This window comes from Panicum virgatum, chromosome 1K, assembly GCF_016808335.1.
Source record: "Panicum virgatum strain AP13 chromosome 1K, P.virgatum_v5, whole genome shotgun sequence".
NCBI lineage: Eukaryota > Viridiplantae > Streptophyta > Magnoliopsida > Poales > Poaceae > Panicum > Panicum virgatum.
In genome coordinates this window covers 28,658,432-28,672,549 of record NC_053136.1, presented here as the reverse complement: position 1 = coordinate 28,672,549, position 14,118 = coordinate 28,658,432, and the positions used below count along the sequence as shown (strand labels likewise).

The window sequence follows — 14,118 nt, the reverse complement described above, 5'->3', positions numbered from 1 at the left end:
CCTATTTTTGTTCCTAACAATAGCGCATTTTATTATTTATGCTTTTTGGTTATTGGTATTGCAGCATGGCTAATCGACAAGTATTTGAGGTGCCACCAACTAGTGTTGGTGGGTCTCTTTACAGTATTGGTGTGTGTTCTAGAGGTGCAGACACGAAAAAGGTAAATGATGGGGCCCTCTTGGCATTTTTACATTGATTTTCAATGTTTGTCTTGATTAATATAATTCTGAAATAGCTTGTAAAAAAGGTCAATGCCCAAAGTCCAGTTGCTGATTCACTAATAGTTTGTGATGCCACTGTATGGAACTATGTTTTCAATCTCGGCCCACTTGGAGAGCTGTTGGGCGGGAAAAACTATATACATGTATTTAGTTTACCCGGTTGTTTAGAGTTTTGTGAAATTTACTCCAAAAACAACACCTAAATAATGCTGTAAATTCCACTGCTCATTCAATTATATTGTCATACCTGCTAATCTGAGAGCCTGGTCATGTTTTTAGGGAGTGTAGTACCTTAGCATTATCTTTTTTTTTTGCGAAACCTTAGCATTATCTAATATCGAATACAATTAATAAATGATAAACTGGCTTTAGACTATACAGGAAGGGAATAATAAACAATTTCTGGAATGGCAATGGAATCAGAAAGGTCAGACAACCAAAACCTAAGCTTCGTGCCCTGTGAAATCAAAAAAATAAAATAAAAGGGTTAAATCAGTTTGTTCTTCACAAGCATGCGCTATTGAGAATATCAACATTTGAGAAATGTCAAGGCTTTTTTCTTGTACTCCCCACTTTTGTTAGTGTTGCTAACACTGTTATTTTTCAGTTTATATCTACTATATTTGCGACTCTTATAATGGTTCATCTTAGTGGTTCCCAACTTGCTTGGCTCTAAAGGCTATTTTGTTGTTGTTCTTGTGTATTCCTCACATAGTGGTTTTCGGTGATGAAAAATTTAATTTATCATATTAAATATGAGCTGCCTTTTTGAAGTTTTGTTTTTTTGTTGGAGATTAGCCAGTTAACAGGAGTTTTTTTTTTCTTTTTTGATCTAAGCCTTATTCCTCATGCAGGCACTAGAATCGACCAACACACTTGTAATTGAATTCCGTAACGAAATTGAGAAGGCTGATTGGATGAAAGCACTTGTCCAGGCAACTTATCGGGCTTCTGTATGACTTTACTAACTTTATCATAGTCAAGATACCACCTGTAGCTTGTAATTGTTCTTATGTTTTTCTGTTCCTTGGTTTTTGCAGGCCCCTCCTGATGTTAACATATTAGGAGACCCTGTCAGCCCTCCAGAATCAAGTACTCCAAGGCTGAGTAGCTTGGGATCAGTGGATCTTGTTGTGAATGGCTCTGTTATTGAAACTAAACTTTCAATGTATGGAAAGGTAAAGTATTGTGTCAACTTTTGGTAATTTGTTATGTAATGTAACTCTGATGCCTTATGGTATGGGTTTGCATTTTCGAGAAACAATTTAATTTCATGTTGATTACTTTTCTTCCCATTTATCCCACTGTTACAGTTGGACAGAAAGAGCAAAGATCCACAAGAGCTTCTAATGTTAGAGCTCCTTGGATATGGAGCCAAGGTAATTATTTCAATCTTGCTTGAGTTATGAAATTCAAAATACAAAGTGCCTGTATGCCTCTTTCCTTGTGAGGAAACTGTTACTGCCGTTAGAGCCATGGCAGGCTACAGTTGGGAACAATAGTACGTGTGTTCTTATTTGAAAAGGTGCGTATGTAACTAGTGAAAACATTTGGAAACTCTTTGTTCTTAACGCAGTGATGCACAATTCTCATGTGTGTTCGAGAAAAAGACAGTGGAGTTTGCAACAATTTGATTTAGTTAGTATTATCCTTCAGTTAACCTTCTTATGTAAGATTAGATTTGAACCATTCTTTGTTGAGGTTATTAGGGCTTATATCTATAAAACGGATGCTGATTCATGAGATTAATTAATGAAGATTATAACAGGAAACACAGCTCAAATTGTCACTCTTTTTCTCCGAGACAAAAATTCCCAGTTCCTCGCCCCTATAATAGTTCTCTTGTTGGGATCTAGCTTGTGATCGCCAAACAGAGAGTAGGAGATAGCGAAGGGGAAATCGAAGGTGCTGAACAAAGGAAACGGTGGCACAATTGTAATTGCGTTATGATTCCAGAAAAGTTCAACTGTTTACAGTGTCGCGGTAGGGGGCTATTTATACCCCTTACCTTATTACATCTTTCCCAAAATACCCCTCCATTATTTCCGGAGGTTCAGAGATTACAGCAGGGGTATTTAGTAATTTCTCTAGGTTGGAATGTCCGATTTGTACACTCCAACCCCGGTTCACGCATCCCACGAGGTCTTCCTCTGGACCTTCGGCCTTGAGCTTCGGTCCATGCGCCTCCGGTGGCCTCAGAGCGAGGCAGGGCTTCGGTCTCGAACCTTCGGATTGGCGCCCCAAGGTTCCTCCCGCCAGCTTCCGAGATCGGCATCCGCGGGCATTGGGTGCGGGATGGAGCTTTGCTACTCCAACCTTCGGATTATCGGACCGAAGGTTCCTCTTTCTTTTTATCCTGCGATTCATAGAGAATAGAATTGTGTGCATTATGGGTTTTGGCCGCCGACCTTTGGCGAACCTTCAGGGAGTGCCACCTTCGCAGGGGCAATCCCCAACATCTCTTTGCCAGTTATCCTCTTCCAAAAGAGTCCATAACAGATACACATGTTTTTGCAGCTATCGAAGTCGCCGACGCTCTCACTCGTCGGGTCGCCGCACCGAGCACGGCGCTTCGTCCTCCCACCAGGCTCCGCCCTTTGGATCTGGTCCCCGGCTCGACCCGTCCGACCCCCTCCTTGGTGCTCCTCTCACCGGCCAGACCGGGGGTGGGGGATGCCGAGGGCGTCGTCGGCGGAGGGGACATGGTGGTGCTCGGGGCACTCCGGACCCGACTCCGGCTCCCACTCCTGCTCCTGGCCCTGGCGGTACGCCCTGGCCATCCTTCAGCGCCCCATGGCCAGGGCGCATCCCGATGTGGCCGGTTCAGGGTCAGGGGGGCCTCGTCCTCAGCCCCAGCCGGCGGCCATGCTCGCCGCTGCTGCTCCCCTGTTCGCACCGTTCTGGACCCCGCCTGCTCCACCCAGCCAGCAGCCGACCTGGCCTGGGGGTGGGACCAGGCCGCACTGGCGCAGTCCTTCAGCGCCATGGGGCGGACGCCGCCGGTCTGCACCGAGTGGATCGCCGACTCGGGTGCCTCCTTCCACACCACCCCATATGCCGGTATCCTCTCTTCTGTCCGACCCCCACATCTCTCTTGTCCTTCTTCCATCATGGTTGGTGACGGATCTTGCCTTCCTGTCACCGCCGTGGGTTCTGCTCCCGGCTCCTTTCGTCTTCCCAATGTTCTTGTTGCTCCTCAGATGGTTCATAACCTTCTTTCCATTCGTCAGTTTACAGCTGACAATTCTTGTTCCATCGAGTTTGATTCTTCTGGCCTCACTGTAAAGGATTCGGCCTCCCGGCGTCCGCTACTCCGGTGTGACAACACGGGACCTCTTAACATCCTTCGCCTTCCTTCTTCCGCTGCACCACTCGCTTTTTTCTTCGCCCTGGCCGTCTTGGACTGCCGCTTTTGCCGCGACGCCGTCTTCCACCACCTCGCACCACCGTCTTGGTCACCCTGGCCGCGACGTTCTAGCTCAGCTCAGTCGTAGTGCCGATGTTCCTGGTACTAGGGCTCCTACTGAGCCCCTCTGCCATGCGTGCCAGCTCGGTTGTCATGTTCGGCTCCCTTTTTCGTCTTCGTCTTCTTCTTCTTCTTCTTCGCATGCAACGCATGCATTTGATCTTGTTCACTGTGACCTGTGGACATCTCCTGTACTTAGCTTTTCTGGTTATAAGTACTATCTGGTGGTGGTCGATGACTTCTCGCACTACTCTTGGACGTTTCCTTTGCGCACCAAGTCTGAGACCTTCCCCACCCTCCTCCACTTCTTTGTCTGGGTGTCCACTCAGTTCGGCCTCACCGTTAAGACCGTCCAGTGTGACAACGGGCGGGAGTTCGACAACTCCACCTCCCATTCTTTCTTCCTCTCTCGGGGTGTTCAGCTGCGTATGTCTTGTCCGTATCTCTCTCCTCAGAACGGCAAGGCTGAGCGGATGATTCGCACGACGAAAGACGTCGTGCGCACCGTTCTGATCCAGGCCTCTCCGCCCCCGCGCTTCTGGGCTGAGAGCCTCCACACCGCCACCTACTTGCTCAACCATCTTTCGTCCACTGCTTCTCCTGCTCCCACTCCACACCACGCTCTTTTCAGTACCCCTCGCTACGACCACCTTCGGGTCTTCGGGTGTGTGTTACCCTAACACCTCCGCCACTGCTCCTCACAAGCTGGCGCCCCGCTCGACTCGTTGTGTATTCTTTGGTTACTCCCCTGACCACAAGGGGTACCGATGCTTTGACCTCACCTCTCGCCGCGTCCTGATCTCCCGACGTCGTTTTTGACGAGTCGGATTTCCGCTACTCCACCTCCTCCACACCTTCTCCTGACCCCGAGCTGGAGTCTCTGTTTCGACTGACCCGGTGGTTCAGCCATCTTTTCCTGCCTGTCCTTTCCCTGCAGGTTTTCCCGGTACACCGGCACCGTTCACGGTGATCCCTGCTGCGCCGAGCACGGCCCCAGTGCCCGCAGTCGCGCCACGTGCGGCCCCCGGACCTCCGATCGTGCCGCTCGCGGACCCGGTGTTTCCAGCTGCGCCACGCGCGGCCCCGGTGCCTTCCCCTGTACCTGCGCGGTACGCTCAGCCGGTGCAGGTGTACCGACGTAGTTCGGCGCCGACACCGGCGCCGCCGCGGTACGCTGATCCGGTGCAGGTGCACCGGGATCGTTCGGTGTCGACACCAGCGTCGCCTCCTGCTCCGGAGGCTCCTGCGACGCCTCCACCAGAGCCGTCGCCGCCGCTGTCGCCACCGGCTCCCTCTCGAGCCGAGCCGGCGGTGTACCACCCGCCCGTCGTCCATCGGGATCCTCGGCATATCCATCCCATGGTGACTCGGCGGATGACGTCTCAGGCCGCGACTCTCTCCGCCTCCGAGGCAGAGCCGTGGGTCTCCGGTACCCTCCTCTGTCCGCGACGCCTTGGTGGATCCTCACTGGCATCGCGCGATGGAAGAGGAGTACGCGGCTCTTCTTGCCAACCAGACATGGGACCTCGTGCCACATCCGTCTGGTTACAATGTGGTGACTGGCAAGTGGATCTGAACGCATAAGCGTCGGGCAAATGCCACAATGGAGCGCTACAAGTCTCGCTGGGTTCTCCGGGGGTTCACTCAGCGACCTGGTGTGGACTATGATGAGACCTTCAGCCCAGTGTGAAGCCTGCTACTATGCGCACAATCCTCTCGCTTGCGCTCTCGCGCTCCTGGCCTGTGCACCAGCTGGACGTGAAGAATGCGTTTCTTCACGGTACTCTGTCAGAGACTGTCTACTGCTCTCAGCCAGCTGGATTTGTGGACTCGAGTCGTCCGGATATGGTCTGCCGACTCAACAAGTTTCTCTATGGTCTGAAGCAGGCTCCTCGGGCTTGGTACTCTCAGTTCGCCACGTTCTTGCTGACATTGGGGTTCACCGAGGCCAAGTCTGACACGTCTCTCTTCATCTACCGCCGTGGGGATGAGACTGCATATCTGCTGCTCTATGTCGATGACATTGTTCTCACAGCCTCCAGTCAGCAGTTGCTTCAGAGTGTCATCTCCTCCCTGCATCAGGAGTTTGCTATGAAGGATCTGGGTCAGCTCCACCACTTCTTGGGCGTCACTGTTGAGCCTCGCCCGTCTGGCCTTCTCCTTCACCAGCGGCAGTACACACTCGATATTCTAGAGCGGGCTGGGATGACTGATTGCAAGCCCTGCTCCACTCATGTCGACACTCAGGCGATGCTATCTGCTGATCTTGGTGATCCGGTGGCTGATCCTACTGCCTATCGGAGTCTGGCTGTCGCTTTGCAGTATCTCACCTTCACCAGGCCGGACCTCACCTACGCTATTCAGCAGGTCTGTCTCCATATGTATGATCCCCGGGAGTCACAACTTGCTGCTCTGAAACATCTCCTCCGCTACGTCCGTTGCACTGTGGACCTTGGCCTAGTGCTTCACCGCTCGTCCTCTGCTGAGCTGGTGGTCTACACCGACGCTGACTGGGCTGGCTGTCCGGACACTCGTCGCTCCACTTCCGGCTACGCCGTCTTCCTGGGCGACAACCTGGTCTCCTGGTCGTCCAAGCGGTAGCCAGTTGTCTCCCGCTCCAGTGCTGAGGCGGAGTACCGGGTTGTCGCTAACGGCGTGGCGGAGGCGTCCTGGCTACGACAGCTTTTGGCTGAGCTCCACAGCCCGCTCGCCAAGAGCACGCTCGTCTACTGCGACAACATCAGCGCCGTGTATCTCTCCACCAATCCCGTCCAGCATCAGCGGACGAAGCATGTGGAGATCGACCTACACTTCGTGCGCGACAGAGACGCCATCGGCGATGTTCGGGTACTCCATGTCCCGACTGCTTCCCAGTTTGCTTACATCTTCACCAAGGGACTGTCTTCCTCGACCTTCTCGGAGTTTCGCTCCAGCCTCAACGTAGCCGGTGGCTAGTTGTGGCTGCGGGGGGGGGGGGGGGGTATTTGCCCTTTGTACTCTGTTTGTACTATCTTGTTGTCCAGTCTTGAACACCGCTGCACCGGTAGTTCAGACTGCGGGGGGGTGTTGGCTTTCTTGTTGTCCAGTCTTGAACACCGCTGCGCCGGTAGTTCAGACTGCAGGGGGTGTTGGTATATATGTGGGCCCATGTATAGAGGCCCATGTATATGAACTATATATCCCACCCTTCTAGGACTTGGAGAGGAATACACACAATCATTTCCTCCTACATGATGACATAGTGGCTCTTGCGGTTATTATCTAGGTGTCTTCCTGTATCTTTTATCTGTTATCTCATTAAATAGTGGATTTACTGATTGGTTTGTACTTCATGTTCAGCACTTGTACATTGTGGTTTACTGCTTCTATCTTCAGTTGTTGACCTCCATTATTTATTGCTATGTATTATTGTAGGTTAATGTTGTTCAATCTTCTCGTGGTCTTAGTGTGAAAACAAAATTGCATTCGCTGAAAATCAAGGACGAGCTACAAGGTCGTCTTTCCATGTCTTCAAAGTATCTAGTATGCTCTGTAATTGATGAAAGTGTGGAAGATACCTGTTCTGGTACACCTGACAAAGAGGGCGACCTAAACACCTTTTCTGTGGATGAGGATTCTTTCATGGATGCACTGGCGGATTTTACTTCGGATCAAAACTGTAATTTGCATGACTATGAAATTCCTAACTTGGTTTCTGATGCAAATGATCATACTGCAACGTGTTCAAAGGATGGTTTATGGTTGGAAGGGGATGAGCAGAAAGTGAATCCTACTGAAATATTTTATGAGGCACAAGACAATAATGTGACAGATTTCGTTGTTCTTACATTTTTGAGCAGGAGTCCTGATTCTTGTCTTTATGATGGTATTGATTCACAGGTAACTGAAATTGAAAATTATTAACGTTTTATTCTGTTCATTATTAACAATACAATTGAAATAAAGCACCATAGGTCGCCAACCCGGCAACCCCAGCCTCATTGGCCAGGTGGTGATTAGTGGTCTAGCCTCATCTGTTTCCAGACGTGCTGTCTCTTCTGTTAGACGTATTTTTTCCCCCTTTTTGTGCGGTGTTGTTTTCCTTAGTTTTGGGTTTTTTCTGAACCTGACAATGTGTACCTCTCCTTTTTTTCCTACATTAATGAAATGACATGCAGCTCTCCTGAGTTGTTCGAGAAAAAAAGCACCATATATATATATATTCTTAAATAGCTTGTGCGCTGCAAATACCTCTCCCTGGAATTACATTTTTTTTATCTGCTCGTTTCAGATGAGTATTCGTATGTCCGCTCTGGAATTCTACTGTAACAGACCCACACTTGTTGCTCTCATGGAGTTTGGATTTGACCTTAGTACAGTTAATTCTGTGCCAAGAAATAGTCCTGATATGGCACCTGCAACACAGATTGTGAAACCATCAGAGAAGGAAGATGGTGCTTCCACCATTGTAAAAGGATTGTTAGGTTATGGGAAACGTCGAACCATTTTCAACATTAAAATGGATGTGGATCGGGTATCAATGTTTCTTAACAAGGAAGATGGTTCTCAGCTTGCAATGTTTGTGCAAGAGAAATTTCTGTTTGATCTGAAGGTGAGTTTGATGTATTAATAATGAATAACAAAATTATGCTATATTGTATGCTGAAGGATCTGGATTGCCCTGCCTGTTGAGTTCTGTTGTAGTGTTTTGAATGAAAAAAACTCTAGTTATCCCTTGCATAAAGTTCAAAATGTCATATCTGAGTAAACTGATACTCTATCCATGTATTTTTATTTTATCTAATTACTCTTCAAGTTAAACTTTGACCATTGATTTCTCACAAATTATACCATCTATAGTTAAGTTATTATAGTATGATAGCATTTTAAACTGAATATCACTGTGTAATTTTTATACACATGACATACCTATCAAAATTAAATGAGCAGTTTTGAACAGAGGGATTGTAAAACTAAAAAAATCCTCTATGAAGTGAATCTTCTGAAGTAGGTCGGAACTTTACAGTTGCAGAAATTTTTATTTTCGTTTATTACATTAGAGTTGCCCCTTAATTTCGTACGGAAGTGTATAGCATATTAATGGCACGCTTGTGATTAACGTGTATTTTTTTTTTCATTTTACACTAGGACTCGTGTGGTATTGTTTTCATGGGCAGTCAGCTGGGTCCACTCTAGGCCTATTGGGCCTCAGGGTTAGGTTAGAAATAAAATTAGATACCTTGCGTAAGAGTCAAGTAAGTCTCTCTATTTAAAGAGAGGAGATGTATCATTTAAGAGAATCAAGCAAGAAAGTATTAGGTGAGATCCTCATCTAACCCCGGACCCATGTTTTCAAATCGTCTAGTCGAACCTAGTCGCCATGGGACCGATCAGACGACTAGTCGCGATTAGTCGTCGATCAGGCCGATTAGTCGAGCTTAGTCGGTCCTAGTCGTCTGCCTAGTCGTCCTATGTGTCCCAGGACCGATATGATATATGTACTACATATTACTTAATAAAAAGCAAGTATGAAGGCAACAATAATAGTCGATTTTTCACTTATTTGTGAGAGATGATTTGTGAACTGTCCAGAACTTTGTATTCCTGTCCCATAGTCCATATTCCTGTCTCTCAGCCTCTATATACCAAAAACCTAATGGGCCACCTTGCCAGCCCATCACCGGCCGAGGCCCACAACTCAAACAGCCCACAAAACAATCTCAAGTCTGATCATTTTCCAACCTGATCGTGCGACTAATCGCGACTAGTCGACGACTAGTCGGACGACTAGAAAACTAGTCGCCCAGACCTACTCGGTGTCCCTTATCGGGGTCACCGGACCGATAAGACCGACTAATCGCGACTAATCGCGATTAGTCGGACGACTAGATAACATGGCCCTGGACCTTGATATTGGGCGCAGTCATCACCGGCATGCCTGATCTGAAGTGTCTGGTTCAGGGTCTGTTTACCCCTGAAAGTTCCCCAATAGCCGTATTCTGCATGGTTCCTGATCAGGGCCCTGACAATAGTTGCTGATTAGTTCACCTTTTGTACTCTCACTTCTTATATAATGCAATGATATGCAGCTCTTCTGCGTATTTCAGAAAAAAAGTATAGAATATTAACTCTTAATGTTAACAACCATGTCAGCCATGATCATAAAGCTTTGAACACTACTTTGCTAGCGTTTCATGGTTGCCTATCATTTTGATACGGGAATAATGTGTTCCAGGGTCAATGAAAAGGATCTTTTTTTGCTCGAAAGCGCAGGAGAACTGCGCATAATTAATTCATTATATTTAAGAAGAAAGAATAGGGTACCCCCCAACCATCATCAATGAAAAGGATCTAGGATGGTGTCCAGTAGGGTGGTGCCTGCATCAATACATATGTTATTTGGACGCTAGAGTTAATGTGCTGTGCTCATGTACTTGGTCTGTAGATTATTACTACTTACTTTTGAAACACCAGTAACATTATATCAGTGACTTTTTAGAAGCTTCATACCAAGGAGTTGTCTGTGCATTAAATGCTATTGAATTACCTCTATAGATTCGCACATTATCGCAGGATACAATGTTATACAGTCGTCTAGTCGAACCTAGTCGCCATGACACCGATAAGGCGACTAGTCGCGACTAGTCGTCGATCAGGTCGATTAGTCGACCCTAGTCGGTCCTAGTCGTCGCTATAGTCGTCCTATATATCCCACGACATATATGTACATGTATATGTACTTATATACTATATAGCAAGTAGGAACACCACAATGATAGTCAGTTTGGTGACACTTACTTGTGAGATTTGATGTTTGAACTGTCCAGAACTCCATATTCTTGTCCCACACTCCATATCCTTGCTGTTCTGCTGCTGAAACTGTAATTACAAAGAGAAAAACTGAAGTCAGTAGCTGAAATTAAATGTGTAACAACATTACAGCAAGTGAGCAAGTAATTCAAAATTTAAAAAGAACACAACTAAACCAGGGCAGCAGGCAACCAGCAAAGCATACATATTACATAGACAATTAGACAGCTAAATAGGTTCAGTGTTCAGCTGGAGTGCTGGTCTGCTGGACATCTTTTGGTTTTGGCCTGATCGTCCAAGTAGCTAGTCGGATGACTAATCGCGATTAGGCGACGATTAGTCGGATGATCAGACATCTAATCGACAAAAGCTAGTCGTTTCACTTATCGAAGCCAGCGGAGCGATAAGGTCGACTAATTGCGACTAATCGCGATTAGTCGGACGACTGTATAACATGGGCAGGATAAGGAATGTCTTTATCCCTTTTTCGCTGCAAAATATTTTTCCGTCAATTGGTATCTTTGTGTGTATGTATCTTCATCAACTATATCTTACATTTTTTGTTCTCACTTAATTTTTCAAAATATCGATCAGGTTCATCCAGGTTCCTTTTCAATTGATGGTATGCTGGGAAATATGAGATTTTGCGACATGTCTCTTGGGCCAGATCATCGCTGGGGTTGGCTTTGCGATATACGGAAGCCTGGTGTTGAGTCGCTTATAAAGGTATCCTCAACTAGTCCAACTGTTTCTGTCAAATATATTAGCTAATAGCAAAAATTTGTTTCTGCCTTGTATTTAGGGTTTCATACTTTTGCTTATGCAAGTATATTAAGCTATGCTAGCTGTGGATTCAAGCATGGCTAATAAGATAAAAAATCTATTTTCTTGGCTATGATGTAGCCACAAAAGCTATGTGAATCTAAACTTGCGATAATAGGTTCTGTTGGCTATTTAGCACAGGTTGAAGCTTTGCTCTGTGGTTTGGGCTGCGATGAGCTGCAGCTTGCTGGTGGCTTTTGCCTGTTATTTATAGCTGAGAGATAACATTACAAGACATATAGTGGCTTTCTCCCTAAGGCAAAGACTGTAGACATCACTTACACCCTAAAGAAAATACTTGACTTATACAACCAAGACAAAGACTTGACTCATTGACATGACTCACACTAATTGCAACAAGAATTATACTAACAGATTGTACAATATTATCAAAGCCTCTAAGGGACTGTTTGGACAGTTCGGATTTTGGTTCAAATTCATAGCAACTAAAACTAATAGAGATGAGATAGTCCTTCCTGTTCATAATTTGGGGCTTGGCTTATCTGGAAACACCAAAACAACTGCGTGTTCAATGGTGCAACACGTGTTGTGACCAAGGTGGGGGTAGGATGCTTGTCTTTGATGTCATGCGGAAAGCCACTGGGCAGTCTTTGATTAGTTCCTAGTGCTTAGGGTTTGTTGGTAGTTTTTCTTCCAGCTTATGGTGCTAATTTCATCAAGAGAATTGTCAGGACTCTGGACCTGAGGAGGCTATTGCTATTTGTTGGTGTATATGTGAGCCCATGTATAAAGGCTCATGTATAGGATCTATATATCCCACCCTTCTAGAGTTTGGTGGAATACATCCATTATTTCCCTCCTACATGGTATCAGCTAGCTTCTCCTTCCTCTAGCCGCCGCCGCCGCCGCCATGGCTGGCTGGCCACCGGTGCCTCCTCTTCCTCCCTTTGTTGCTGCTGTTCTCTTTCCCGCCGCCGCCGCCGGCCCCATGGCCGGTCGGCCGCCGGCCCTTCCCCTCTCCTCTTTCCCTCCTGCTGCTGGCCGCTGCCCTGTTGCGCCTTGCGCGGCGTCGGGCGTCGCCGGGGCCTCCTCTGGCGCGTGGTCGCCGGCTGCCGCCTCCTCTGTCGCGCCCAGATCCGCTGCACCGGGCGCGTGGTCGCCGGCCGCCGCCTCCTCTTCCTCTGCTCTGTGGTCGCCCAGATCTGCTCTGCTCCAGGCGCACCTTGGCGCCAGGTCCTCTGCTCCAGGGGTCGCCGCCTCTGCTCCAAGGGGGGCCGTCGGGGCGCAGCGCGCGTGGCTCCAGGCCACTGCCGTGCAGCCGCTCCCCACCACCGCCGCCGCGTTGGTCGCCGCCGCGGCTGGCCCTCACCCGCTGACGCCGCAGGGCCTGGGCCGCCCGCCCAGGCCACGATGGCCGTGGGTGCGGGCGCCGGTGGCGCGGCTGCGCCGGGTGCAGGGCCGCCGACCGGGCAGTTGGCACCCGCGGACGCGCACCATGGCGCCGGGTGCTCTGCTCCAGGGGGGCTGTCGGGGCGCAGCGCGCGTGGCTCCAGGCAACTGCCGCGCAGCCGCTCCTTACCGCCGCCCTCTCTTCCTTTTCCCTGCCTCTGGCGACCCCTCTCGGGCCGCTGCCGCCGGCCTGGCGCCTCTCGCGGCTCCCGGCGCCGCCCATTCTACCGCGCAGCGCGCGCAGGAGATGCTTCGGGACCTCGAGGCCAAGCTCGTCCAGGCCGCGCGAACCGCCTCCCTCACCGCCGCGCAGGCCGCGCGAACCGCCGCCTCCGTCGCCGCCATGCACGCCGCGCAGGATGTCGCGCCCACCGCGCACACCGCCCAGGTCGTCGCGCCCAGGGACCCCTCATGGGCCGTTGCCTCCCTCGCCGCCGCGCGCGCCGCGCAGGCTGCCGCCCCCGGCGCGTGGCTGCCCCGGGGCGCCGCCGCCGCCTCGGCCGCCAGATTCGCCTTCCCTGTGGCCCCTGGCGCCGCCCCTGCTGCCAGAGTTCCCGTGCACGCGCCCGCGACGGCCGCGGTGACCGCGCCCCTGCACGCGCCTGCTGTGCCGCCCCTGCCTGTGCCCGTGACGGCCGCGCTGGCCATGGCGCGCGCGCCCGCGCCCATGCCCGCGTGGCCTGCGTTCGGTATGCCGTCCGCGGTCGCGCCGTTCTGGACCCCGCCCGCTCAGGCCAGCCAGCAGCCGACCTGGCCGGGGTGGGGTGGGACCAGGCCGCACTGGCGTAGTCCTTTAGTGCCATGGGGCTGACGCCGCCAGTCAGCACTGAGTGGATCGCCGACTCGGGTGCCTCCTTGATGCCGGTATCTTCTCTTCTGTCCGGCCCCTACACCCCTCTTATCCTTCTTCCATCATGGTTGGTGATGGGTCTTGCCTTCCTATCACCGCCGTGGGTTCTGCTTCTGGTTCTTTTCGTCTTCCCAATGTCCTTGTTGCTCCTCAGATGGTTCATAACCTTTTTTCCATTCGTCAGTTTACAGCTGACAATTCTTGTTCCATCGAATTTGACTCTTCTAGCCTCACTGTAAAGGATTCGGCTTCCCGGCGTCCGCTCCTCCGGTGTGACAGCACGGGGCCCCTTTACACAATTTGCCTTCCGTCTTCCGCTGCACCACTTTCGCCTCCGCTGCACCACTTTCGCCTTCTTCTTCGTCTGCCGCTTTTGCCGCGACGCCGTCTTCCACCACCTGGCACCGCCGTCCTGGTCACCCTGGCCGCGACGTTCTGGCTCAGCTCAGTTGTAGTACCGATGTTCCTTGTACTAGGGCTCCTGCTGAGCACCTCTGCCATGTGTGCCAGCTTGGTCGCCATGTTCGACTTTCTTTTTCTTCTTCGCATGCGACGCATG

At 50.0% G+C, this 14,118-nt stretch overlaps 1 protein-coding gene across 3 annotated transcripts in view; it reads left to right on the top strand.

Annotated features, from left to right (window-relative positions):
- Window positions 1–14,118, top strand: part of LOC120701443 — an 83,291-nt gene that overhangs the window by 27,405 nt on the left and 41,768 nt on the right. For all 3 annotated transcript variants that reach the window (XM_039985486.1, XM_039985491.1, XM_039985497.1), the window contains 7 exons: window positions 65–161; window positions 1,077–1,175; window positions 1,263–1,400; window positions 1,536–1,601; window positions 7,103–7,567; window positions 7,959–8,279; window positions 11,072–11,203. In XM_039985486.1, coding sequence (XP_039841420.1) covers window positions 65–161; window positions 1,077–1,175; window positions 1,263–1,400; window positions 1,536–1,601; window positions 7,103–7,567; window positions 7,959–8,279; window positions 11,072–11,203 — 1,318 coding nt within the window. The remainder of the gene's footprint in view (window positions 1–64; window positions 162–1,076; window positions 1,176–1,262; window positions 1,401–1,535; window positions 1,602–7,102; window positions 7,568–7,958; window positions 8,280–11,071; window positions 11,204–14,118) is intronic.